General features: G+C 63.7%; 2 protein-coding genes across 5 annotated transcripts in view; one reads left to right on the top strand and one right to left on the bottom strand.

Annotated features, from left to right (window-relative positions):
* The first annotated feature begins 938 nt into the window (after window positions 1-938).
* On the top strand, window positions 939-18,542 carry GRIN2C (glutamate ionotropic receptor NMDA type subunit 2C). The gene is made up of 13 exons (XM_055327917.1): window positions 939-996; window positions 5,976-6,389; window positions 8,859-9,457; window positions 9,786-9,900; window positions 10,840-11,051; window positions 11,189-11,354; window positions 11,687-11,840; window positions 13,171-13,296; window positions 13,568-13,797; window positions 14,108-14,268; window positions 14,800-14,987; window positions 15,897-16,129; window positions 17,060-18,542. Exons 2-13 carry the CDS (start codon window positions 5,991-5,993, stop codon window positions 18,161-18,163), a joined length of 3,687 nt encoding a protein of 1,228 aa, XP_055183892.1. The 5' UTR covers window positions 939-996; window positions 5,976-5,990; the 3' UTR covers window positions 18,164-18,542.
* Window positions 18,543-19,567: 1,025 nt separating this feature from the next.
* TMEM104 (transmembrane protein 104) overlaps window positions 19,568-25,601 on the bottom strand; it is a 58,385-nt gene continuing 52,351 nt past the window's right edge. The window contains exon 9 of one of the 4 annotated variants that reach the window (XM_055325713.1): window positions 19,568-25,170. In XM_055325713.1, coding sequence (XP_055181688.1) covers window positions 24,410-25,170 — 761 coding nt within the window. In that variant the 3' untranslated portion in view covers window positions 19,568-24,409. The remainder of the gene's footprint in view (window positions 25,171-25,601) is intronic. The other 3 variants (XM_055325688.1, XM_055325704.1, XM_055325696.1) reach the window with 3 other exon arrangements.

Here is a 25,601-nt window from a genome sequence, read left to right as displayed (position 1 = left end):
TGGCAGCCAGGCCTGGAACCCACTGTCCCTCTCGGCTTGGCCCTGCTGCTGCGACCTGCCCGCCTTCTGCTCACACTGCGGGCATCCTGGGACCCCAGCCTGCCCGCTCTGCTGGCCCCTCGGCCCAGTTCCCTTCCTGTTAGCCCTCGGCAGAACCAAAACAAGAAGAGAAAAGGCGGGAGTGAGGAGTCTGGGTGGCAGCGGCTGGCCCGGGGCCCACCTGGTGGCCCAGAGCATCTGGTATGGGTCCTCCCTCTCTGGCCACTCCCAAGGCCTTCACCTCTTGCTTTCCAGCCACATGGATAAGCGTTTTAAAAAGTCCCTGGGTCTCTGTAGGGCTTTGCCCTGTACAAGGCGTTGTTCGCCGCCTTTCATGCCAGTCCCAAGAGGCTGGTCTCACTTTAGAGACAGGGATCCGCGGAATTCACGGGCCAAGGTCACCCAGCTGGCGAGCTGTGGGCTCGAACCCGGGGCTCCAAGCAGGCAGTTGGTCTCTCCGAGGCCGCACCTGGCCCCAGCGTGGGTCCGGGGACACGGCCCTGGGTGGGGAGAGGGGACCCAGGCGTCCGCGCCCGGCCGGCCTAGGAGGGGCCTGGAGCGGCGGGCGGCGGGCGGCGGGCGGCGGGCGGCGGGGCGGGCCGGGGCGGGGCGGAGGCGGCGGGCCCCGGTGGGGCGGGCCCGCGCGGGCGGCGCCGAGCGCTCCGCACAGCCGCTGGCGAGCCCTGGGAGCCGGAGGCGCCGCGCGCTGCCCAGCCCGGGACGGAGCCGGGCGCCCAGCGGGCCCCGGGAGGGCGCGGGCGCAGGGGGCGGGGGCCGGGGGCCGGGGTCCCTGCCCGCCAGGCCGCGCCACGGACACGGGCCCCGCGTTGCCCGGGCTCCGGTGCCCGCCGAGCTAGGACGGAGCGCGCCAGCGCGGGGCCGAGGCGCGGGGACATGCAGCGCGCGGGAGGCGGCCGGCGCGGGCTCTCGGCGCGGGCGCAGCGCCCCTTCCCCCCGGTGAGTGGCGGGTGGCGGGCGGCGGGGGCGAGCCGGGGACGCCAACTTCGCCGCCAACTTGGGGCTGGGCTCGGGCGCCGCGCGGGCAAGGACGGCGGAGGCAGACGCGGGAGCCCCGGGGGCGGTCTGGCCGGCGCGGGGAGCCCGAGGAGGGGGCGGCCGGGGCCCCGCGACACCGGGGACCTGGCCTGGGACTCGGACCCGGGCGGGCGGAGAGGAGGCGAGGCCGGGAGGCCGAGGTGACGGGCGCGCGGCGGACGCGAGGGAAGGACGCGGGCGAGCGCCCAAGACGTTCGCCTCCCGGGTCGCCGAGCCCTCCGGCTCCTCCGGGGGGGGGGGCGCGGGGCCGCGGGGCAGGGGGCGGCGCGGGGACGCGGGAGTCTGGGCCGCGGGCCCCGCAACTGTTGCTGCTGGAAGCCGCTGGGCGGGGAGCTGGGCCGGGAGCCGGGGCTGCCGCTGCGCGCGGGGGGCTGGAGAGGGCCTAGGCGGAGGGGACCCAGGGGGCTGTCGGGGACGCCTCGCGCTCGGCCCCCGCCTCCCGGGGTTCGCCGAGCACCTTCTGCGCGCCTCTGCCTCGACACCCCCGCCCCGTCACACGCTGCGAGTCCCCCAGGTCCTTACATCCCCCCCACCCCCGCCCCGGGCTCTCCTCCTGCTCCCCGGCCGGCCGGGCATAAGGCTCCCTCCCCTGACCTCAGGGAATCAGCCCCTGCTTCACGGGGTTTGCAGGGGGGGGGGTCTTCCCAAACGCGGACCCAACGCCCGGAGGACCCGGGCTCCGAGGGCGCAAAAGGAGGGCTGGGCGAAGAGCACCGGGGGGGCCGTGAGCCCGGAGCGCTGGGCCCTGGCTGTCGCACCGGCGGGCAGCTGCGGTCTCCCGGGGCGTCGACAAGGATCCCCGACGGCGGGGAAGGGAAACCCCGAGCCTCCTGCGGCGGAAGGCGCTGGAGCCCAGGCCTAGGAGGGCAGGGCCAGGGACTTGGGAAGGAGGGCATCAAGCGGCCGGAAAACCTCGCGGTGCGCCCCAAGACCCATCGGCAGGTCCTGCTGGGTGAGCGAAGCGAAGCGGGGATCCCAGCCCGGTTCTTGACACTCGCACCACTGATGCACCCGAGCTCCCCCCCCCCGCCCCCCTGCTCGCCCGGCGGGACTTCTGGCTCGGGGTCCCCCAGGCCTCCCGCGGTGGTACCGCCCCGGCTCCGCCTCTGACCCGGGGCCACAGGGAAGTCGAGGAAGGCTCAGGCGCTCTGTCCTGGAGCCCGTCTAGTTTCCGGCTGCGCCAGTCGGTTTCAGGTCGGCCCCTAAACTCCGTACTAAGAATCTGGATAGGAGCGTGAAGGGGCCCCGGTACCTGGAAACCAGACTTCTGGGTCCGCCCCAAGCCCCGGCGCCCCGCCCCGCCCGCAGCCCGGCCTGCCAGGCGAGCACGCGCCCCCTCCCCAGCCAGCGGAGCTCGCGGGGGGTGGGGCGGGGGCGCGGGAGCCGCGGACGCCTGCGGGGAGGGGGGGGGTGCGGCCGCGCGGCGGGGGGCGCGGACGTGGTGCCCAGTTTGGCCGCCAGGAGGCGTGGCACGGGTCCCGGAGCCCGGAGTCGCCGCCGCCGCCGCCGCCGCGCCGCCGCCGCCGCATCGCGAGTGTCCTTGAGCCGCGGGTGACGGTGGCTCTAGCCGCTCGCGCCCCGTCCTCCCGCGGGGGGAGCCTGATGCCACGTTCCCTATGAATTATTTATCGCCGGCCTAAAAATACCCCGAACTTCACAGCCCGAGTGTAAGAGATTCCTGCCAAGGGGAGGGGGCAGGGCGCCCCCCGGGGGGCCGGGGTGGAAACAGCGGGGGGGGCGTGGCGGGGGGTTCATCCTGGAGGGAGACTTGGGGGCCCGCGCCGGTGGGAGGGAGCGAGATGCAGGGCGGGCTTCTCCCCGACGCCCGGTGCGGATGTTAGCTCAGCAGAAGTGATGGAGGGAGGGAAACCCGACGGCAAAGTTGAGGCCGCTCACCAAAGGGCCCTGGACACAGCGGGCAGAGCAGCCTGGGCCCCTCGGCTCCCCCGAAGCAGCGCAGCTGGTGGGTGGGCGCGTCCCTGGGGCCCAGGCTCCGGCCTGGGAGAGGGGGGAGCGTCCAGCGTCGGGCCGAGTGTGCACGTGCGCACATCCGCGCAGCCTGCGGGGGGGGGGGGGGGGGGGGAGCCTGCCCCGGGATGGGGGAGGGGGCTGGGGCGCGGCGACGGGAGCTGCAAGCCTGGGGAGGTGCTGGGGAGCTCAAGGTGACGCTGCCGGGTGTCTCAGAGGCCTGACCACTGCCATCCTCCCCTGGGCCTTTTTGGAGTGCCAGTGTTCATTAACTTAGCCCGTTAGTGAAAGGTGGGATACCTTGAGAGGGTGGGCAGAGGTTCCTAAACCAAAGTCAGGTGTGTGGCAGGGGCGGCATGGAGGGTGGCCAAATACCTGCCAGTCACTGAAGTGCCATAACTGGGAGCTTCTTGCTCCAGGGGAGGTGGGGAGGTGGGGTAGGAAAGAGGTGGCCTACAGCCCCACACAGGCCCTATATCTTCTTACTCACCCCCAAGTGTCCAGAAGCTGGAGGGACTAGGGCAGGTGCCTGGTGGGAAAGGTATTTAGGTTGGGCTCTGGAATTTTGTTGTGTAGACAAGAGAGAGGCCATGGGAAGGGGGCATTCCAGCCTCAGGGAACGACAGAGCAGAGACCCGGAGACGAGGATAGTGAGGGGCTGTCTAGCCAACAGACCCCCAAGAGTGTGGGAGGAGAGGAGAGGAGACAATGGATGGGTGTCCTGGTGTGCGGGGCTCAGGTCATGGGATGAAGGTGTCTAGGCTTCGTCTGTGGGCACCAGGGAACAGCTGTGCTGTGTGGGCAGGGGTGCGGTGGCCAGAAGAACGTTTTGGACCAGTGGGGCCGGAGGGGAGTGAGGTGGATGGGGGAGTGGAGACACTGGGGGCCCAGGGCTGGGAGTATGACCCTCCTGCCTTGTGGGGGAAGCCAGATGTCATGTGGGGATGAGGCTCTGGGGTCTGAGTCTTTTTGTATCTGCCCACTGCTGTTTGAAGCTCAGAGAGACTTGCCTGATGGGGCCTCTCCGTCCAGAGGTATTCTGTGATCACTCCTGGTGAGAGGTGTCACCTGCCTGGACTTCCTCTCCTTCTCAACCCCAATCCTAGAGGACACCTTCCCATCCAGGGAGTCTCTGGGGGTAGTGCCCCTTTGGGGGAATGCCTGGCTCCTACAACTAGAGTCATGTCCAAAAGAAGCAAAACGAGAGCTGCATGTGTAATTGTAAATTTTCTAGTGGCCACATTAGAAAAAGTAAAAAGAAACAAGTGGAATTAGTCCTAGCGGTATATTTTGTTCAACTCAGTGTATATAAACTACTATTTCAACCTGTAATCAATATAAAGAATATTAATGAGACACTTTACATTCTTTTTTTCATACTAAGTCTTTGATATACAGCATGTATTTTACACCTAGTAAAGTGGAGCCTTAGTTCAGAGGAGCCACATTTCTGGTGCCTATAGTCACTTGTGACTGGTGGCCGCTGTTCTGGACAGCACAGATGTGAAGCTCAGAGCTGGGAGGCAGAGATGGGGGGCTTGGGGCTGCCCTGGGGATAGGGAACTACGGGGACTGGGCTGTGGGCAGAGATGGGCACAGAAAGGCCTTGCAAAGGGAGGAGCAAGCATGGTGGTGCCCTTCTCGGGGTCCCTGACTGGTGGTAGCTGAGGCTGGTTTAGGTTCCAGTCCCAGACTCACGCATGTCTCTGGGCTGCCAGTCTGAGTCGCTGTACTATGAAACCATACCTGCGGTGGGGGTGGGGGTGGGCGTGGGGGGATAAGGGGAGAAGGAGATTTCAAGGGTACCAAAATGAGTATTCCCTCCCCTGCCAAAAATCTTGTCTTCTCAGCCTAAATTAAACCAGGTTCACCCTGGTCACCCTTTGGCTCTCTTGTTCAGAAGTTTTGCTGGGGATGTGATGACGATGGAGAAGGTGGCATAGCTGTGGCCGATGGCCAGCGGGGAGGGAGAGCTGCGTCAGTGGGCACCACTCACTGGCTTGGCTGTTGGTTCCAGTCCAAAGCAATGATGTTTATTTAGCAGGGATACACGTCACGTCCTTGGGTTAGGTCAAAAAAATCTTGCACACCAGCGATGGCCTGGGGAAGCAGCTCATGTGTAAGACGCCTCAGGGTTTCAGGAGATCCTGAGCCCCGACCAGGTCAGTGGTGTCACACTCGGGCTGTGGAATGGCTGCTACCAGTTGAGGCCACGGGGGAAGGGTGGGGATGTCTGGTGTCCAGGATGGGGGGGTCCTGTGGCAGGCAGGGCCACACAGAGCAGGGCCTTCGGCGATGTTAGATTCCATTTAGGATGGAGAATATGGAAGGCAGGGCAGGGAGTGTCACAGACGCTGCCTTCCTTCACCTGGACGTGCAGCTGTCACCTATAGGACAAGGATGCTGATAGCAGTGGGTAACCTCCTTGCCACTGCGTAGGAGGTAGGTCCCGTGATTATCTTGAGAAAACGTACCTCAGTGGCTTCCCCAGCATCACACAGCTAGTGGCAGAGCTGGGACTTGAACTCAGGTCTGTCTGACTCAAATCCACGCACTTGGACACCAGACTAGCATTTTCAGTGTGCCTTTCTGGGGCAGAGCTCAGACAGAGGAGTTTCCAAAGGTCTGGCCTTTCCGGCACAACAGCAGAATGGAAGTAGTGAGCACCTCTGGGGACTCGCGTCCTTCCAGCCCCGGCCCCTCCAGGCGGCTCTGGGGACGCTCAGCTAGACCGTCTCTTTCTCTTTATCTGTGTCTGGCTGTCCCTTCCTCTCTGCCTTTCTTTGTGGAAGGAGATGTTCCCTCTTTTCTTTCCCTCGGGGTGTGTGTCTCTGACGCCGGCCTTCACCTCCTGTCCACGTGCTCATCTTTTCTCTTTGTGCTTCTGTCTCCCTATCCGGATCTCTCTGCAGGACCCTCCGGTGGACATGGGTGGCGCCCTGGGGCCGGCCCTGCTGCTCACCTCACTCCTCGGTGCCTGGGCGGGGCTGGGCCCGGGGCAGGGTGAGCAGGCTGTGACCGTGGCCGTGGTGTTTGGCAGCTCGGGGCCGCCGCAGGCCCAGGCGCGCACCCGCCTCACCTCCCAGAGCTTCATGGACCTGCCTCTGGAGATCCAGCCGCTCACCGTGGGAGTCAACAACACCAACCCCAGCAGCCTCCTCACCCAGATCTGCGGACTCCTGGGTGCGGCCCGTGTCCACGGCATTGTCTTTGAGGACAACGTGGGTACCGAGGCGGTGGCCCAGATCCTGGACTTCATTTCCTCCCAGACCCACGTGCCCATCCTCAGCATCAGTGGGGGCTCTGCTGTGGTCCTCACCCCCAAGGTGCCTGTCCAAACCCCTGTCCCTTCATCCCTTGGGCCAGGAGCCAGGCTGGGGCTGCAGGAGCGGGACTGAGGCATGGCCAGGGAGAGACTTAGGTTCTGGGCAGCTGGGATCGGGTGGGACCAGCAGGGAGGTGGGGGTTGAGGGTGCGACATTGGCGGGGGAGTGGGAGTGGGGAGAAAGAAGGCCATGGAAACGATGTTCCTATGTTCTAGAAGATAAATTTCCTGGGCTGCTTTCACTTTGTGTCTAGATGAATGGGTGCAGGTGGTGAGCTCACCTCTGGCTTTGGTGGGCAGTCTTGGCCCCCCTTCCCTCTGCTTCTCTGGCCTTCCTTGGTCAAGCTCCAGAACCAGGGGCAGAGGGGCCAAGCTGGGGAGAGGACCTGGTGCAGTTAACCTGCAGGGAGACCATTTGGTGGCAGGTCACTGTCCTGGGATGCCCTCACAGAGTTTGCATCACGTGGGGAGAGTGTTCTAAACACACATTCATCTGCAGTCATAGCTGGGACACGTATTCTTTTTTTTTTTTTTTTTTTTATTTATGATAGTCACAGAGAGAGAGAGAGAGGCAGAGACATAGGCAGAGGGAGAAGCAGGCTCCATGCACCGGGAGCCCGATGTGGGATTCGATCCCGGGTCTCCAGGATCGCGCCCTGGGCCAAAGGCAGGCGCCAAACCGCTGCGCCACCCAGGGATCCCCTGGGACACGTATTCTGAAGGAAAAACGCAGGAGGGTCTTAGAGGGCCCCGTGTGTGTAGGGGGTTGGGCAGAGACATTCTCTTAAGAAGTCATATTGAAGCTAAGGTCGGGAGGATGAAGGAGAGTTGGCAAGTTGTGTGTGTTTTGGGGGGGTGTGTGGAGTGGGAGACAGTGATGCTAGAGGCATCAGGGGGTGTGAAGGCAGCAGGCAGAAGGAGCTGGGAGATTTTGAGAGAAGGCTGGAGAGGAAGGTGAGATACTGAACACATAGAAAGATATTTGGGTTTTGTTCTAAGTAACTGGGGGAGCCCAAGAAGGTGCTGAGGGGACAGACCGATCTGATATGCTTTTCTTTTATGATTATTTTTTATTATGGAGAAATTTGAGCAGACATAAAAAGCAGAAGAATATAAGGACCCCATGTACCATCCACCCCTGGCCAACCCTGCCCCATCCTTACCTCCACTCACTTCCCCCCTCTCCTGTGTCACTTTAAAAAAAATATTTTACTTATTTACTATGAGAGACACAGAGAGAGGCAGAGACACAGGCAGAGGGAGGAGCAGACTCCCTGCCGGGAGCCCGATGAGGGACTCGATCCCAGGACTCCAGGATCATGACCTGAGCGGAAGGCAGATGCCCAACCACTGAGCCACCCAGGTGCCCCTCTCCTGTGTCATTTTGAGGCAAAGCCCAGGCATCCTGTTGTCCCAACCAGAAATATTTCAGTATATACCTCTAATAGATAAAGGCATAAAAACCAAACCACCATACACGATCACATCTAAAAAAATAAAAATTTCTTAGCATCATCAAACATCCGGGGCAGTGTTCAAATTTTCCCATAGTTTCATAAACATCATACATGCTTATTTTTACGTTTGTTTGCTTGAATCAAGGAACAAATGAGGTTTCCACGTGGTGATCTGCGGATGTGGCTTCTGAGCCTCAATTTCTAGGATCCTCCTCCGTCTCTGTCTTTTTGTTGCAATTTGTTTGTTGAAGGAACTGGGTTACTTGTCCTGTAGGGTTGTCCCGGATTTGCTCTTTAAAAAGACTGGGACAGTCGCAGTGTGATGAAATCTTGGAGGGCATGTAGGGGCGAGAGGCGGCCCACAGTTTAGGAGGGGAGGGCGCTAGCCTGGCTCCAGCGGGCAGGGCCCTGGGCATTTGTGATGATGGAGGCGGTGGAGAGGAGGAACTTTCTCATCTCCGGGGCTCCGGGGAGGGTGGTGTTTTCCGAGTTATCCTGGGGCCCGCGCGGAGCTCTCAGCACAGCGCTTCTCTGCCTTCACGGTGCTTTAGAAACATACACACGCCCAGGGGCCCACCTCTGAGATTCCAGTTCAGTGGGTCTGAGGGTCGGAGGCTTCCCAAACTAGAGGATTCAAGGATGAAGCCGAAGAGCTCGTTAAAAGTACAGACTCACGGGCGCCATCCCCAGGGGTTCTGATCCAGTGGGTGCGCGATGCGCCCGGGCATCTGCATTTATGTCCCACAAGCTCCGCGGGCTGCAGCTGCTGCAGCTGGTTTTTGATCCCGGCCTTGCCTGGGGGGGGGGCGGGGGGCGGGGGGCGCTTGGGGTGATTCTCCACCCGCAGCAGGTTAGGAACCACGCCGGCGGCGCGAGGCAGGTGTTGCAGCGCAGGGGCCCCCCGGGGCGTCTGGGGGCTGCGGGAGCGAGCGCAGCGGGGGCGCGCGGCGGGGCGCGGCGGGGCGAGGGCCCCCGACTCAGGCCCCGCCCCGCCCGCCCCGCCCCGCCCCCAGGAGCCGGGCTCCGCCTTCCTGCAGCTGGGCGTGTCCCTGGAGCAGCAGCTGCAGGTGCTGTTCAAGGTGCTGGAGGAGTACGACTGGAGCGCGTTCGCCGTCATCACCAGCCTGCACCCCGGGCACGCGCTCTTCCTGGAGGGGGTGCGCGCCGCGGCCGACGCCAGCTACCTGAGCTGGCGGCTGCTGGACGTGCTCACCCTGGAGCTGGGCCCCGGCGGGCAGCGCGCACACACGCAGCGCCTGCTGCGCCAGCTCGACGCCCCGGTGCTGGTGGCCTACTGCTCGCGCGAGGAGGCCGAGGTGCTCTTCGCCGAGGCGGCGCAGGCCGGCCTGGTGGGGCCCGGACACGTGTGGCTGGTGCCCAGCCTGGCGCTGGGCAGCACCGACGCGCCCCCCGCCGCCTTCCCCGTGGGCCTCATCAGCGTCGTCACCGAGAGCTGGCGCCTCAGCCTCCGCCAGAAGGTCCGCGACGGCGTGGCCATCCTGGCCCTGGGCGCCCACGGCTACCAGCGGCAGCACGGCGCCCTGCCCTCCCCGGCCGGGGACTGCCGTGGCCACCCCGGGCCCGTCAGCCCTGCCCGGGAGGCCTTCTACAGGTGGGCACCTGCCCAGGGCCTGGGAGTGGGGGCGGGGACCGTCGCCCCGCTGGCCTCCCCTCCCGCTCGCTGTGAGCCTGGGTTGCCAAGGTGCCTCACCTCTCTGGGCTTAGTTTCCTCAACTGGGAACAAAATAAAGAAAAAAGCCGGGTGTGAAGGTGTGTCGAGGGTTGCAGAGGGTGTGTGTCAATACAGGGAACCAGAGCAATAAGGGCGCGGTCAGTGCTTCCTGGTGGTGGTGACGGAGGTGAGGCAGAAGGCGAGGGAGGCGGCCTCTGGTCCTGGGCAGGGCTGCGGGGACACCCCTGGTTTCTCTCCCCCATTGCAGGCACCTACTGAATGTCACCTGGGAGGGCCGAGACTTCTCCTTCAGCCCTGGTGGGTACCTGGTCCAGCCCACCATGGTTGTGATCGCCCTCAACCGCCACCGCCTCTGGGAGATGGTGAGAAGGGGGTGAGCCCAGGGTCCCTCGGTGCCGTCTCATGTTGTCCCCAGCCCCTCTTGTCCCACAGCTGAGCAGAGGGTCCCTTCTGTCCTTCATCCAGCCCCTCATCCCAGGTCTCAGCTGAAGCAACTGCACTGCACCAGGGTGGGTGAGGCACGTCTGCTCAGGGCTCCCAGGGCACCCTGGCCTCCCTCCACCGTAGAACTTGTCGGGCTCTCTCATCACACAGTCCTGCCCCTGGGGGATCGAACCCACAGCTATGCTGGCTGGCCAGACATGTAAACAAGTAGAATTTGGGGAGATCAGCAGGAGAAAGGCGTGCACAGCATTACGGGGGTACTGAGAAGGCCCAAAAATCAGTTCTGCCTTCAGAGGAGCAAACTGGGGAAGGATCCACAGAAGTTGGGACATTTGGGCTGCGCTGTGGAGGGTTGAGTAGGAGCCCATCAGGGAGGGATACCAGCCTGGTTTAGACAGAGGGGCAGAAGGGTTTGAGGCATTCTGAAGTGATGTGTTTGGGGGGTGTGGAGACTGAGGAAGAGCAGGGTGCGGTGGACCTGAGTGCAGGAGGTCTGGGGTACTGGACCTGAGTGAAGAAGGACTTTATACTGAGGTCTGGGTGGGGGGTGAGGAGTGTGGTGACACAGGCTCAGGTCTGGGCCCCGGGAAGATGCTGTGGGCCAGCAGCAAGTGTGGGGGCTGGATGGGAAAAGCATGGGGACCAGAGGCTGGGAGGAGGCTGCAGGGAGCCCTCCCTTCCTGTCCATGCCCAGCTCCTTGCCCCGACTCTCCTGGTCCCCAGATGCTCCTGCCCCGCTATCCCCAGGTTAGGGAGGGGGATTCTTGGCCCCGGCAGGCCCCCACCAGAGGCCCCCACCTAGAGGGTGGGGGTAGTGGGGGTGGAGGTCCCAGGCTGACGCTGGTCGCCCTTTGCAGGTGGGGCGCTGGGATCACGGCGTCCTGCACATGAAGTACCCGGTGTGGCCTCGCTATAGTGCGTCTCTGCAGCCTGTAGTCGACAGCCGGCACCTGACGGTGGCCACGCTGGAAGAGCGGCCCTTTGTCATTGTGGAGAGCCCGGACCCTGGCACGGGCGGCTGTGTGCCCAACACTGTGCCGTGCCGCAGGCAGAGCAACCACACCTTCAGGTCTGCGAGAACACACGGGAAGGCCCCGTGGGAGCTGCGTGCTGCCACACGCTGGCAGGCGTGTAGAGGGGTGGGGGCCACGTGCCAAACCGGAGGAGCTGCTGGCCCTGACGTCTGCTCTGGTCTCTTGGTGGCAGCAGTGGTGACACGGCCCCCTACACCAAGCTGTGCTGTAAGGGCTTCTGCATTGACATCCTCAAGAAGCTGGCCAAGGTGGTCAAGTTCTCCTATGACCTGTACCTGGTGACCAATGGCAAGCATGGCAAGAGGGTTCGAGGCGTGTGGAATGGCATGATTGGGGAGGTAGGCCCACCCCTGAGGTCCACCTGAGCCCACCCCCCGTGCCCGCCCGCCACCCCAGGCCCCACGCATCACTCAGTCACCCCTTGATGTTCCTGTGCTGGGGGTCAGTCAGGGTGGGGCCTGGGCCCAGCTCCCAAGGCTCTCCCAGCTGGCAGGGAAAGTGGGCTGTCACCAGTAATGCTCCTTGGGGTCGTCCCTATTGCAAGTGGAGCTCTGAGGACCCCAGATGGCAACAGCCAACTAAGCCCCCGGGGGCGCTGGGGGAGGCTGGGGAGGGTGCTCCAGCCTGTGGGACCCTTCCTCCAACCCGGCCCTGGCCCCCATGGCCCCAGGTGTACTACCAGCGGGCAGACATGGCCATCGGCTCCCTCACCATCAACGAGGAGCGCTCCGAGATCGTGGACTTCTCTGTGCCCTTCGTGGAGACGGGCATCAGCGTGATGGTGGCGCGCAGCAACGGCACCGTGTCCCCATCGGCCTTCCTGGGTGCGGCTCAGGGTGGGCAGGGGCGGCTCCAGAGTCTGAGGGCTGTGCCTGGAAATGGGGAGTTTGGGCTGGACCTCAGAGGGCCAGCACAGCAGCCATGGGTGCCTTGGAGTTTGGCCAGAGGCCTGGGCTGCAGGAGAGTAGGTCGGAGAGGGAAGAGGTGAAGCCCATGTTCCATTCTGAGCCCGAGTGAGGGCAGGAAAGCCTGAAAGGCAGGCTGACTTCAGGAAGTGTCCCACCGGCTAGGACGCCCTGGGGGAGAAGCTTCACAGGCAGTTGGGGAGCCACCCCAGAGAGTGGGAAGTGGTGCTAGTTTGTGACCTGATTGGGAATTCAGCATTTGTGGAGCAGCCCCTTTGGGCCAAGCCTCACTCTAGCTGCTGGGGATACAGCCATAGTCCTTGGGGTCACCAAGTGCCCTGCCAAGAGATCAATGGGACTTGTGGTGTGAGGTTTACAGAGAGCCATGAGGACAGGCAAGCCTCAGCCAGGAGCAGAGGAGAGAATCTCCTTCCTGCTGGGTGGTCTTGGACAAGTCACTGAGCCTCTCTGAGCAGGGTTCCCCAGCCCTGTAGGAGACAACAAACCCCACCCCGCAGGATGGCCACTGCATCAAGGGACACAGTGCTTATGGCAGGAATGCCTCCTTGTTCATGGAGATTGAAGCCAGTGAGCAGACTGGTCAGAGAAGCTCAGTTGGTCTCCCCAGCGCCTGGCACTTCGGGGTCCTGTCAGTAGGATCAAGAGTGAAACTTAGCTTTAAAGACCCTGCCTGATTCCAGGCAGAGCAAGCAGCTCCTCAATGCTGGCCCAGGCAGGGCACTTCCAGAACAGGAGTATGGTTAGTGATGCTGGCAGGTGAGGGAGGAGAGGGAATGAGAAACTTGCCCTGGCCTTGTGGAATCCGGCCAGTTGGGGAGGAGGGGGGGGGCGGGGGAGGGTGGGGAGGGACGGAGCAGGTTGCAGGCTAGCGAATGGGACCCGGAGGGGAGAGCGCACGGGGTGTAAACTCTCTTTTTGAAAGGCAGTTGGGGGTGGGAATGGGATCCAGGGGAGATGTGCAGTCAAAGGGAGGTTTCCTGGGGTGGGGTGATGGGATCTTGTCCCAGGCCAAGGGGAGGGGGAAACTGAGAATGCTGGAGAGCTTGACCTCCCTGGGGTGTATGAAGGAGGTCTCTCCTGGGGCTCTGCTGCTCTGAGTCAGGGAGCCCCTTGGCTCAGTCCTTGGGGCTGATGGGCCCCATTCTGACCAAATGGATGCACCTGTCTGCACCCAGGGCTCTGGGAGGGATGGTAGTGAGGCCTCTGAGCTGCCTCCCTCTGTTCCCAGAGCCCTATAGCCCTTCGGTGTGGGTGATGATGTTTGTCATGTGTCTCACTGTGGTGGCCATCACGGTCTTCATGTTTGAGTACTTCAGCCCTGTCAGCTACAACCAGAACCTCACCAGTGGCAAGAGTAAGCTCTCAGCTGGACCTGGGAGAGGGAGCATCAGTGGGGGTGGGGTGGGGGTGGGGGGTGGTGCAGGGGCCCTTCGGGGCAGGGGGGGGAAGGCTGGATCCTGGGGGAGGCCTCTGGCTTCCGCACAACCTGCAGGGGCCAGTCAGATACACAAAAGAGAGAAACAAGGTGGGCTGGCTTGCCCTGGGGCGGGGGTGGCTGGGGAGGGGGCCCCGCCCCAGGCACAGTGCAGACCTGAGTCCCTCTGTGCCCACGCTCTCACTCCCAGAGTCTGGGGGCCCATCCTTCACCATCGGCAAGTCTGTGTGGCTGCTGTGGGCGCTGGTCTTCAACAACTCGGTGCCCATCGAGAACCCCCGAGGCACCACCAGCAAGATCATGGTCCTGGTGTGGGCCTTCTTTGCCGTCATCTTCCTTGCCAGCTACACCGCCAACCTGGCCGCCTTCATGATCCAGGAGCAGTACATCGACACCGTGTCTGGCCTTAGTGATAAGAAGGTTCTGGGGACACGGCTCGTGGAGGGCAAGGGGTGCCGAGAGCAGGGGCAGGCCTGAGGGACCGGGGAGGGGGATTTGAAATGGAGCAGGGAGCAGGAAGGCTCAGGTCCCCCGATGGAGTGGTGACTGACCCGGCCTCAATGTCACCATCCGTAAAACACAGGAGTGGCCTGGACCGTCCCCGGACTCCGGAGTGCTCACTGTACAAGCGCAGACCCCAGGGCCGGGCCCCAGGGGACAGGGGCGGGGAGTGTTGGTGTCTGGGGGGCTGGACAGAGGGTGATGGAGGGCGCCTGCCCTCTGCCCACAGTTTCAGCGGCCTCAGGATCAGTACCCACCCTTCCGCTTTGGCACGGTGCCCAACGGCAGCACGGAGCGCAACATCCGCAGCAACTACCGAGACATGCACACCCACATGGTCAAGTTCAACCAGCGTTCGGTGGAAGACGCGCTCACCAGCCTCAAGATGGGGTGGGTCCTCAGCTCTGCACCCACCCTCTGACTGTCCCTACACACATGTCTCCCTGATGACCAGCCGCAGCTCTGGTCCTTCCTGAGAGACGCAAGGTGGGGACGTTGAGGCTGGGGTGTCCCGTAGGGCTCCTGGGGAAGGGGGTAAGGTGGTCTTGGGACAGGGTCAAGTTTCAAACAGAACTAGATGCCCACCATGTGGCCCAGAGACTCAGCTGAGGTGTGGCCCAGGGTTCAGCCGTGGCCTGACGTGGTGGTTATGACTTCTTAGGGTCCTCGGGGCGTGGAGGGGCTGGGCAGAGAGGGCATGTCCTCTGGGGTAGAGGGTTCCCTGGCCTCTCTGAGAGGAGGGCAGGTGGGATCCCTGAGCTGCGGGAAGGGTTCTTCTCTGAATCCGGGACCCAGGGGAACTGGAGAAGGCCCTGCTCACTCATCCCTCCTGGTTAGTGCTCTGTGGGCTCCTAGGGCCCAGATCCCTGTCAGGCCCCAGGTTCGGTGTCCCCACCTCACATGACCCTGGCCTGTCCCCAGGAAGCTGGACGCCTTCATCTATGATGCTGCCGTCCTCAACTACATGGCGGGCAAGGATGAGGGCTGCAAGCTGGTCACCATTGGCTCTGGCAAGGTCTTTGCCACCACTGGCTACGGCATCGCCATGCAGAAGGACTCCCATTGGAAGCGGGCCATAGACCTGGCGCTCCTGCAGTTCCTGGGGGATGGTGGGTGCTGCCGCTGGGGGGCTGGGATCCAGGGTGGGCCATGGAATCCTGGGGTGGGGGGACAGCCGCCTGATGGCTGGTCAGGATCTCCGTTACTGTTCTCTGAGTCCCAGGGCCTATGGACAGGAAGAGGTCTCTGGGAGTGAGAGCTGGGCCAGTGGGTGAGGGTATTTGGAGGGACTGCATGAAGTCCCGGGGAAGAGGTGGGCTTGCCAGGAGGAGTGGGAGGTAGGACGACAGGAGAGTCTCTGAAGGGCCGGAAGAAGGGAGGAAGCTCAGGCCACAATGGGGCTTGGGGGGGAGCCTCAGATCCTTTCTTTTTCCTCTAGACCCCTGTCCCCACCATTTACATCTTGGCATCACCTAGTGTAGAGCCAGCCACGGGCCTGCCCAGTCCCAGAGCCCGGGGCCCAGGCTTGCCTTGAACCAGGGGCTCAGATGTTTAAGCAGTCCTGCTGATCCTGCCCCCAAACCAGAGGTTTCAGTGCGAGAAAATAAGACTGATTTTTCCATCAGTACCACGGAATGAGAATGATAGCAGTGAAAGTGCTGTCATGTCCTCAGGGGCTAGGTCTTTTGTCCCTGTGTGCCCAGCTCCGTGCCTGCATGTCGGTGACCAATAACTTTGCCCCAGTCACCTGCCCAGTCAGCAAGCTTTTACTGGGCCTGTGCGGGGCAGGCACGTCTACAGCTGGCATCGCCGACCCCAGCTCCGACTCGGCTCTCCTTTCTTCCTGCTCATTGACACCCCCGACCCTCCCATCCTGCCCCCCATTGGGCTAGATCCCTGTGTGGTCCTGCAAAGGGGTGGCACCCTGGCTCCAGACCTCTCTTTGCTCCAGGCTTGGGGGAGCCCTGGGAGGGTCTTTCCTGAGCCAGGGGTGTGTCCCTTGTCCCCACCCTTGCCAGGGGAGACGCAGAAGCTAGAGACGGTGTGGCTCTCGGGGATCTGCCAGAATGAGAAGAACGAGGTGATGAGCAGCAAGCTGGACATCGACAACATGGCTGGCGTCTTCTACATGCTGCTCGTGGCCATGGGACTGGCCCTGCTGGTCTTCGCCTGGGAGCACCTGGTCTACTGGAAACTGCGCCACTCGGTGCCCAACACGTCCCGGCTGGACTTCCTGCTGGCCTTCAGCAGGGTGGGTGCCACTCCCCCACCCCCCAGGCAGGCCCCAGCTTTAGGGGCACCAGCCCAGAGAAGTCAGAGCTGGCCAAGGCCCCATTACCGAGGTAGAAAGTGAGGCCTGCGGGCATCACACAGCAGATGGGAAGCAGAGTCCCCTGCAGCAGGCCGGGCGGTGTCGGGAGCCAGGAGCCAGGCTGACCCGGGCCGAACCCTCGCGGCTATTTACAAGCTGTGTTCCTCCAGGAGGAGAACCTCTCAGGGCCTGCGACTGCCCTGGGCAGGCGTGCTCGCAGGGCACCGGGCAGGCGTGCTCGCAGGGCACCGGGCAGGCGTGCTCGCAGCGGCACCGGGCAGGTGTGCTCGCAGGGTACCGGGCAGGCGTGCTCGCAGGGCACCGGGCAGGCGTGCTCGCAGGGTACCGGGCAGGCGTGCTCGCAGGGTACCGGGCAGGTGTGCTCGCAGGGCACCGGGCAGGTGTGCTCGCAGGGTACCGGGCAGGTGTGCTCGCAGGGCACCGGGCAGGCGTGCTCGAAGCGGCACCGGGCAGGTGTGCTCACAGGCACCGGGCAGGCGTGCTCGCAGGGCACCGGGCAGGTGTGCTCGCAGGGCACCGGGCAGGCGTGCTCGCAGGGCACCGGGCAGGTGTGCTCGCAGGGTACCGGGCAGGCGTGCTCGCAGGGCACCGGGCAGGCGTGCTCGCAGGGTACCGGGCAGGTGTGCTCGAAGCGGCACCGGGCAGGTGTGCTCACAGGCACCGGGCAGGTGTGCTCACAGGGCACCGGGCAGGCGTGCTCACAGTGGCACCGTGCGGGCAGCACGGGAGGCGCTTACCCAATGTCAGTTGCTCCCTGGGCCCTGGGGACACCTGGGCCGGGGCTTGGGCCGGAGGTGGGCGCCCGGAGGGGGGCTGGCCGCTCACGGCTGTCTCCTCCCGGCCGCCCAGGGCATCTACAGCTGCTTCAGCGGGGTGCAGAGCCTGGCCAGCCCCGCGCGGCCGCCCAGCCCGGACCTGACCGCCGGCTCGGCCCAGGCCAGCGTGCTCAAGATGCTGCAGGCGGCGCGCGACATGGTGACCACGGCGGGCGTGAGCAGCTCCCTGGACCGCGCGGCGCGCACCATTGAGAGCTGGGGCAGCGGCCGCCGCGCGCCCCCACCGCCCGCCTGCCCCGGCCCGCGGCCGCCCAGCCCCCGCCCGTCCCCCGAGCCCAGCCCCACGGGCTGGGGGCCGCCCGGCGGGGGCCGCGCCGCGCCGGGGGCCCGGGCCCCGCCGCCCGCCGGCCGACCCCCGACGCCGCGGCCGTCGCTGCCCGACGTCTCCCGGGTGTCGGGCCCGGCGGCCCGGGAGGCGCGGCGGCAGGTGCGCGCGGGGCCCGGCGGGCGGCCCCTGGCGGCCTCCGAGCGGCACCTGGCGGCCTCCGAGCGGCGCGCGCTCCCAGAGCGCCCCCTGTCGCCCGAGCGCTGCCACTACAGCTCCTTCCCTCGGGCCGACCGGTCGGGGCGCCCCTTCCTCCCGCTCTTCCCGGAGCCCCCGGAGCCGGAGGACCTGCCGCTGCTCGGGCCGGAGCAGCTGGCGCGGCGGGAGGCCCTGCTGCGCGCCGCCTGGGCCCGGGGCCCGCGCCCGCGCCACGCCTCCCTGCCCAGCTCGGTGGCCGAGGCCTTCGCCCGGCCCCGGTCGCTGCCCGCGGGGTGTGGCCGCCCGGCCTGCGGGCACTGGGCGCCGGCGCCGTCCTACCGGGAGGCCTGCCGGGCGGGCGTGTGGGCCAGGGTCCCCGCCTGGCACAGACAGCACGCCTGCCTGCACGCCCACGCCCACCTGCCGCTTTGCTGGGGGGCTGTGTGCCCCCCCCTGCCCCCCTGTGCCAGCCACGGCCCCTGGCTCCCTGGGGCCTGGGGGCCTCCGAGGCGCAGGGGCAGGACCCTGGGGCTGAGCACAGGCTACAGGGACAGTGCGGGGCTGGAAGAGGTCAGCAGGGCGGCCTGCGGGACACACAGCTTCCCCGGACCCTGTACGTGGAGGCGGATCTCCAGCCTGGAGTCAGAAGTGTGAGGGGTCAGCTACTCTGGCTCCGGTCGGCTGGGTGCCCGCCTGGCGCCGTCAGGGTCAGTGGCGGCAGCTGACTCGGGCGATTCTGGCTTCTGCCTGGAGATGCGGACTGTGGGCCCCCAGTGACAGAGGTCCTCCGTGGTCAGTTCAGTGACCTCGGCAGTCTCAGGTCCTGGAGGGGGCTGGGTGGGCTCTTGCTGTCCTCTCACGCAAAGTCCTTCCCACGTGTCCTGGAGTCACCGGGAGCAATGGGGTCTCCCTGCCCTGCCGTTAGCTAGTTCCCCGTCCTGACTGCCAGGGGGCCTGGCATGGGAGCACGGAGGCCTGTCCCACTCCTTGCTCCCCCTGTCTGGAGTCTCTCCTCAGAGCACTGGGGCATTAAACAAATCTTTTACAACCCACTGGTCCTGGCTGCCTCATTCTGCACCCCTGGAGGGGGCACACCACAGCCTGTAGGCGACAGGAGCACCTTGGGGGGACCCGGGCAGGGTGTCTGTCCAGAGAAGGTGGGCAGCTCCTTCTGGGGCAGAGTCTGGGAGAGGAGGCTGAGAAAGGGCTCTGGGCAGCAGAAGCCACTTGGTATTCAGTGCCAGCTCCTACCCACCCTGGCACTGGATGTGACAAATGTGCTCAGCATGGGGGCTCGGGTGGTGACGGATGGAGTTCATCCTTCAATCTCCTTGAAAAGAGAGGCTCATGCCAGGGGCTGTGGGTGTCCCGCCTTGCCAGGGAGCCTGACAGCTCACTGGTGGAAATGCAGAGGGAGGTCTGCTGGGGGGGGAGCCCCCGGGGCTCTCCTGGGCCCTGGCGTATTCTGTGGGGACTGCGTGGGGCTCCGGACGCCTGGCACAGGCAGCTTCTGAGACCAGACGCCGCTCAGCCTTGCTGGCGCCCAGACTCGTGAGGGTCAGAGCCCCAGGTCAGAGAATCTGCCAGTGAGCTCAGGTCTTCACCCTCCCTTGGGGCTACTACCCCCCCCCAGCTCCTTTCTCTGTCACATGTCCAGGACCATCTAGAAGGATGGCCCTTGCTTAGGATTTTCAGTGCTGTGACATCCGTGGTTGTGTGCAGCAAGCACTCGTGCTCCCACCCACTCCACAAGCGGTACGATTGGTGCCGTCAGACCTCCTAGTGTCCTTGACAAGTAGGGTGAGGCAGGGCAGAAGCGACCTCCACGTAACAGGGAGGAGCCGGGGAGGCCAGTGCTGAAGGTCAGCACCCCAGCCCTTGCCCACACAGCTCCGGCTGGGCCTGCCTTGGGGCACTCTGCTACTGGGGTGGAGCCATGAAAACTGGAAGTTTTTTTGTTTGGTTTTAGGGGTGAGAGCAGCTGCAATGGTGGAGAGGGAGGAAATCCTTTTTTTTTTTTTTTAAAGATTTTATTTATTCATTTGAGAGAGAGAGAGAGAGAGAGAGAGAGAGAGAGAACGAACCCGAGCAGGAAAGAGAGGGAGAAACAGACTCCCTGCTGAGCCAGGAGCCCAACACAGGTTTTGATTCCGGGACATGGAGATCATGACCGGAGTTGAAGGCAGACACTTAACCATCTGAGCAAGGCAGGTGCCCCAGAAATTTTTTTTTTTAAGATTTATTAGATTAGAGAGAGAGATCAGAGAGAGGCAGAGAGAGAGAAACTTTAGCAGACTCTTCCCTGAGTGCAGAGCCTGATGCGGGGCTCGATCCCCTGACCCTGAGATGACCTGAGCCAAAACCAAGACTGAGAGGCTTAACCAACTGTGCCACCCAGGCGCCCCTGGAGTGGGGGGAACTTCTAACACTGCTCTGTGCCTGACTGGAGAGCTGGACTATGCCAGGAATGCGTGGCCCCAGCCCATTACAGTCAATGTCATGTCCTCTCCACTATGGATTTTCACGGAGCCAGGTCTCAGCCACAGGTGGTAATGTGGGTCTAGGTGAGTGCACGAGGCCAGTGCCCTGGGAGGGAGTTGACCTTGACAACAACCACAGGTGGTGAGAGAGTTAACTGTTGGCTGCCAGCCCCTGGACCTGACCCCTCCAGCTCCCGGAATCTGAGCTTAGCTCTGCAGCAGGTAAGCTGGGAGGAGTCTTGAGGTCCAGGCTGCTCTCCGCTCTCTGCCCAAGATCATTAATAACCAAGAACTGGAAAGATAATTAAAAGCCAAATGTGGAGCTGAGCCTGCTGCTGACTGGCTCCGAGGAAGGGCCAATCCTGCTCCTGGAGCCAGGCTCTTGGCTGCCTCGTCCCTGCTCTAGGAATGTGTTCTGGGGAGAGGTGAGCCCCGTGGGAAGTGGAGGCAGGGAGGGCGCCTCCTGCAGGTTCAGAGCTTGCTTGGCCTGGCTCCCCAGCCTCCTGCTCAGAGCCCTGGCGCCCCCTGCGCCATCCAGGAGGAGGGCAGAAAGCCTGGGGGGGGGGGTGGAGGAGGGAGCCTTGTCGCAGGGCCGCAGATCAGTCATCATGAACAGGGCCCAACTGCGGAGCAGAGAGCCAGCTGGATCCACCCAGACACCAGACACCCAGACGTGGCTGCTGCTTTTGCTGAGATGCCTTCAAGAAAAGGGAGGCTCTCGGTCACCTGTCTCAGCAGCAGGAACTTTTCTTACCCTGCTGCTGCGTGGCTGTTTCCTCGACTGGCTTCACGGAGCGGCTCATCGTCCACACCACCTCTTTCCAGGGGCTGCTAGCAGGCAAGGGGCACGGAGCTGAGCCACGGGCGGGCATGATGGCCTCGGTCAGCATACCTGGGCTTCCGTCCCGGCTCCAGAACTCTCCAGCCACGCCTCAGTTTGGCTCTTTGAAAGGGTCCTTAAGTTCCCTGGAGCAGGGACAGACCACTTTCGCCCTCTAGACCCCGAAGAATTCAGCCCAGTTTCCCGTCTCTGAATTGTAGCAGGCAGTTGACCCAAGACAATGCATCGGGAGGCTAGGAAGCCAGCAGGTGCCTGGGGACCCATCCCGGGGTCTTCGGTGAATCTGGGGTCTGTGGCTATGAGCGCAGCTATATGGCCGGCAAGTGACAAGACAGCCGAGTGTCCGTACGTAATAGCTTTATGGAGCACTTCTGTGCCAGGCACTAAGCTCAGCACTGAAGGTCCCACAACCGGTCAGCGGTGCTGGCACTATCACCTCCACGTTACGAATGACGGGGAGGAGCGTGGAGGCTCGCCGCCTGCAAGGGGCAGGTCTGACGTCTCGGTCCACGTTCCCAATCCCCAAATGATGCCAAGGTTCATGCGGACAGCAGCCAGTACCGTGTCCAGCACAGACCAGGCACTCGGGGGGCTGCTATTCTTTCTCCCACCAACACTGAGAACCCCAGCCCTGTGGGAGAAGGTGTGCAAAGCCCTCTCCTGCAGTCCTGGATCTCGCTTTCAGAAGAACAGCTTTGCAGTGGCTGTGAGCATGGCCAGGCTGGGGTCAGCCCTTCCCCAGGGAATCTGTGGGCACACGGCCCGAGGGCCTGGCCCTGCTGGGCTCGTCCCCACCGTGACTTCAGCCTGCTTGAGGCCCAGGCTGCTCCGGCCCCCAGGTGGTGAGAACAGCTGTGTAGCTAAGGGCCTGGCGAGGTGCCCGCTGCCCACCTTCCACCACTCAGCAGTGCCTCGCAGCTCTGTCACCTGCCATCTGCCCCAACCATAAGCCTGCAGCCGCCTCTCTGGCCGTAGGGGCAGGAGCTGGTGGCACCACGACCAGAGGGAATGCAATTCCCACCGTGGCCTAGCCTGCCCTTGGGGCCAGGCTGGGTGAAAGGCATGGGGTAGAGGCTGTTGAGTTTATGTGCTCCTCCACAGTGACACCTGTACGAGGGCCAGGTCGGGCTGGCAGTCTCCTCTGCCCTCCCTGCCATTGACCCTGGGAGGCCCAGATGTAAAACAGGAATCACGATCCAACTCGCCCACCTCACCACACTGGTGTAAGCACTTGCAGCCAAGCCTGGTTCACCATGCACTTGGTGAACAAGCATCATCGGGGGTCTGTCTAGCTGTTGGCAGCCCCCCCCCTCGCCCTGAGTCCCCCTGGCTATCAGCAGGAGAGCGGAACGTGACCCCATCCGACCTCCAGCAGGTCAGACAGCAGGTGAACACTGAAGAGCAAAGGAGCCCAGACAGTGGCAGTGGGGAGTGGCCTGGCTCACTGTAGCCATCAGCGATGCGGCCACCTGGGGCCAATTCCCTCCCTCCAGGCCCCGGGGCTGCCTGGCTTGGAGGAGGGGAATGGAGCCACCCGACTGCACTGCCATGTGGCTCCAGATTGTCACATAAATCAACCTGGGCTTTATGATGCTAATAAATTCGCAGCCAATATTTGGTTTGGAGCCTGGGGCAGCAAGATGATTTAATTTGCTTTGTCCTTAAGCAAGAGGGGATGTAACTAGAGGAGGGTAATAAGTACAGATGTTTTGAGTTTTCAGCAAACAGCTGGGCAGCTCCAGGTAGGGCTGGAGCCATGGAGTGTCTGCTATCCAGGAGCCCTCCCTGCTCTGCCCACCGGGGTGGGGTCTCCTGGGAAGAAGCCGCGGTGGAAGATGGGGAGGGGTGGTCTATTTTTCACATGGATGGAAAAATCACAATACTTGGGGATGGATAAAGAGATGTGTGACAGCAGTGAGAAAGCAGACCACGGCCAATCACGTACGACCTGGGGTTCTCACAGGCCGGGGCAGCCAGGGCTAGGGGTGGCACCGCCTGTGGACTGCCCAGTTCCTACAAATCCCAGGCCTTCCTCCCACTCCCTCCGAGACCATCAGGGGCCCCAGGAGAGCCAGCGTGGTTGCTCTGTCCAAGGTACGAATACCAGGCCATGCAGGGGAGGCTGGAAGGTTCCCGAACGTGGGCTGAGCAAGGCACTGAAATCAAAGTGTGTGTGGGGGGGGTTGGGAACTGAGACCCCACCCCAGACAGGCAGCTCTGGGTCAAGCTGCTCTGGGCTCCAGGACAGGTGGGCCAGGCCCAGGGCTGGGGGCACGCCAGGAAGGGTCAGGAAGGACTCCCAGGTCCTGAAGCAGAAGGCACATTGAAAATGCAGAGTTCCCCAGTCACCTGTGTTTCCCAAGAAGGCTGGCCCAGCAGACGCATGCATGATTGTGACAGGGATGGGACGACGGAAGAGCTGGTGAGGTGACCAGAAACCCTCGCCTCCTTCCATGAGAATGGTGGCTGGTGCCCTATCTCGCTCCACGGCACCCAAGGGTCATGGAAAGTATGAACAGAGCACCCACAGCCTGGCTCAAAAGGGAGCCACCCTTAGTACTGGAGCGGGAGCAGGGTCAGCCAAGCCTGCTGCCGCCCCACAGGCCTGACCTCTTATAGGGTTGGAAGCAGAGCCTGTGCACCACTACATGTCTGTGGTGCTATCAGGCCACCGCGATGGTGGCTCGGGGTGGCTCCCTTTAGTGGTCCTTATACACCACCCCCCATCACGCAGGAGCCCCTGTGCGCCTCAGTGCGGCAGTCAGGAGAGAAGAGGATCCCTCTGAGGGGTCACAGGCTCTGGGCTTTAAATGGTCTCCCGGGCTGCTGTATGCCAAGGAAGGAGTGCTCCTGCCTGTGGCTCCGAGTCCTCACGGGCTCAGGAGCTCAGGATGGGCGCTGGCAGCCACAGCCAAGGGCCCCATTCAGCTGTAGTCCGGGGACCCTGGTGCCGATTAGCACTTCCTGTTCTTGTTGTGGGGGCTGGAAACACACCCGTCCCCCTGGGCGTGGCACCTGGCCACTCCAGGCCTGAGGGGAAGGTGGGACCTGCCTGTCACTGGCAAGCCCCAGGGGAGGAGGGTTAGGGCCTGGGACTCGCCCTGAGGCAGCAGCTACTAGTGGAGCAGATTCCCCAGACACAGATGCAGGAGGGACTGAGACAAAGGAGAAGGGGACATGGTGTCTGGTATAAATAGTGGCAGTGCCAGCACTGCGTCCCCACCGTGCGGGGGAGGAGCCTGCCCCCATGGTTGTCGTGGTGGGGCCTGTGCGTCAAGCAGAAGCCGAGCCTGGAATCCGGGCAGCTGCGTGCCCGGGTCGTGCAGCCTGGCTGGCCAGGGGCAGCCCCACGCAGGAGGGCTTGGGAGGAGGGCCGCCCGGCGAGGGAGGCGCGGTGCGGAATCCTGGCCGGGGAGAAGACCTCCAGCTGGAGGTGTGGAGGGCCTCCTCCCAGAGTCCGGTCTCGCCTGCCCCCAGGAACCCTGGGAAGGAACTAGATCTTGGCTCTGCAGGCGGGAAGGTGAATCGGGGGGCCAGAGTGCAGCCCCCACCTCTCTTAACACCAGACATGTTCCGCCATCAGACCTTGGTCTCGCTGAGGACAATGTTGGCGGTGACGAAGAAGAAGCAGGAGAAAGCCCAGAGCAGCACGAAGCCCACCCAGAAGGTGTGGCGGAAAGGGGACCTGTGCTTGTTGACGGTCCCGTAGCCCAAGGTCAACTGGGTGTCCTTGCGGCAGTGGTACACCAGGAAGGCGGGGATGACGTACTGGATGCCCGTGCCTGCGTAGGCCCCCGTGATGCCCACCAGGGACTCCAGGTCATGGGTGCAGAAGGCCACCAGCACGGGGGGCAGCAGGGTGATGGTGGGGAACACCACGCGGTCCACCACCCAGGGGTACGTGCCCCCCTCACGGTGGAAGAGCGTCTTCCAGTTGTTGCGCAGGGTCACGGCGATGATGGGGAAGTTGGTGCTGATGGTGAAGACGGGGAAGAGGCCCAGGAAGAAGCGCACGGCGGCCACGCTCACGACGTCACAGCGCGCGAAGTTGAGGGTGTACATGTCCATGAGGCTGTCGCCGCGGAAGCAGAAGATGGCGGTGAAGCACAGGAGGCCGTAGAAGGAGAGGATCAGCACGTAGTCCAGGAAGACCAGGCGCGTGAGGTGGCGCTTGGAGGAGACAGGTGTGATGAGGGACGGCAGGGAGTGCTGGCACATGAAGGAGTAGACGCACACGCCGAACAGGTTCCGGACCCCGGAGAGGTCGGCCAGGGGCGGGTGGCCCTCCCTGTGCCCGTGCCCGATGCGGACCAGGGCCAGCACGATCATGATGGCGAAAGCTGGAAGACAAGAGGGCCGTCGGCCAGCTGAGCGGGAACCGGCCCTTGGCTGGCCGGTTGTTGGGTGCCGCCCGCCCAGGGGCCGGAGCTCCACGGGATTAGGAAGCTCAGGGGCCCCTGAGGGCCGCGTGGCGGGGCAGGTCGGCAGTGGCTGCTGCCGGTGCTCCCTCTCCCCGGGGGGTGAGGGTACGGTACGTGTCTCGGGGGCGCCTGGGCATGGGAAGGGGCTGCGCTGGGGCGGTGGGCAGGGCGGCCCCACGCTGTCTTCTCCGAGGAGTGCGTGCTCCCGGCCAGGCGCTGCCCGGCTCCCTCATGGGGCTTCTTGGGGCCTCTGCCTCTCCCTGGCAGGTCTGGGTCGGAACTCACGTTCACCCTCCCTCCCTCGGCTTAAAGAACCTATGTGTGGGGAGCTGGGGGCAGTGGAGGGGTTA

Source organism: Nyctereutes procyonoides, unplaced genomic scaffold (assembly GCF_905146905.1).
Source record: "Nyctereutes procyonoides isolate TBG_1078 unplaced genomic scaffold, NYPRO_anot_genome, whole genome shotgun sequence".
Taxonomy (NCBI): Eukaryota; Metazoa; Chordata; class Mammalia; order Carnivora; family Canidae; genus Nyctereutes; species Nyctereutes procyonoides.
This window is presented reverse-complemented; position numbering and strand designations above follow the sequence as displayed.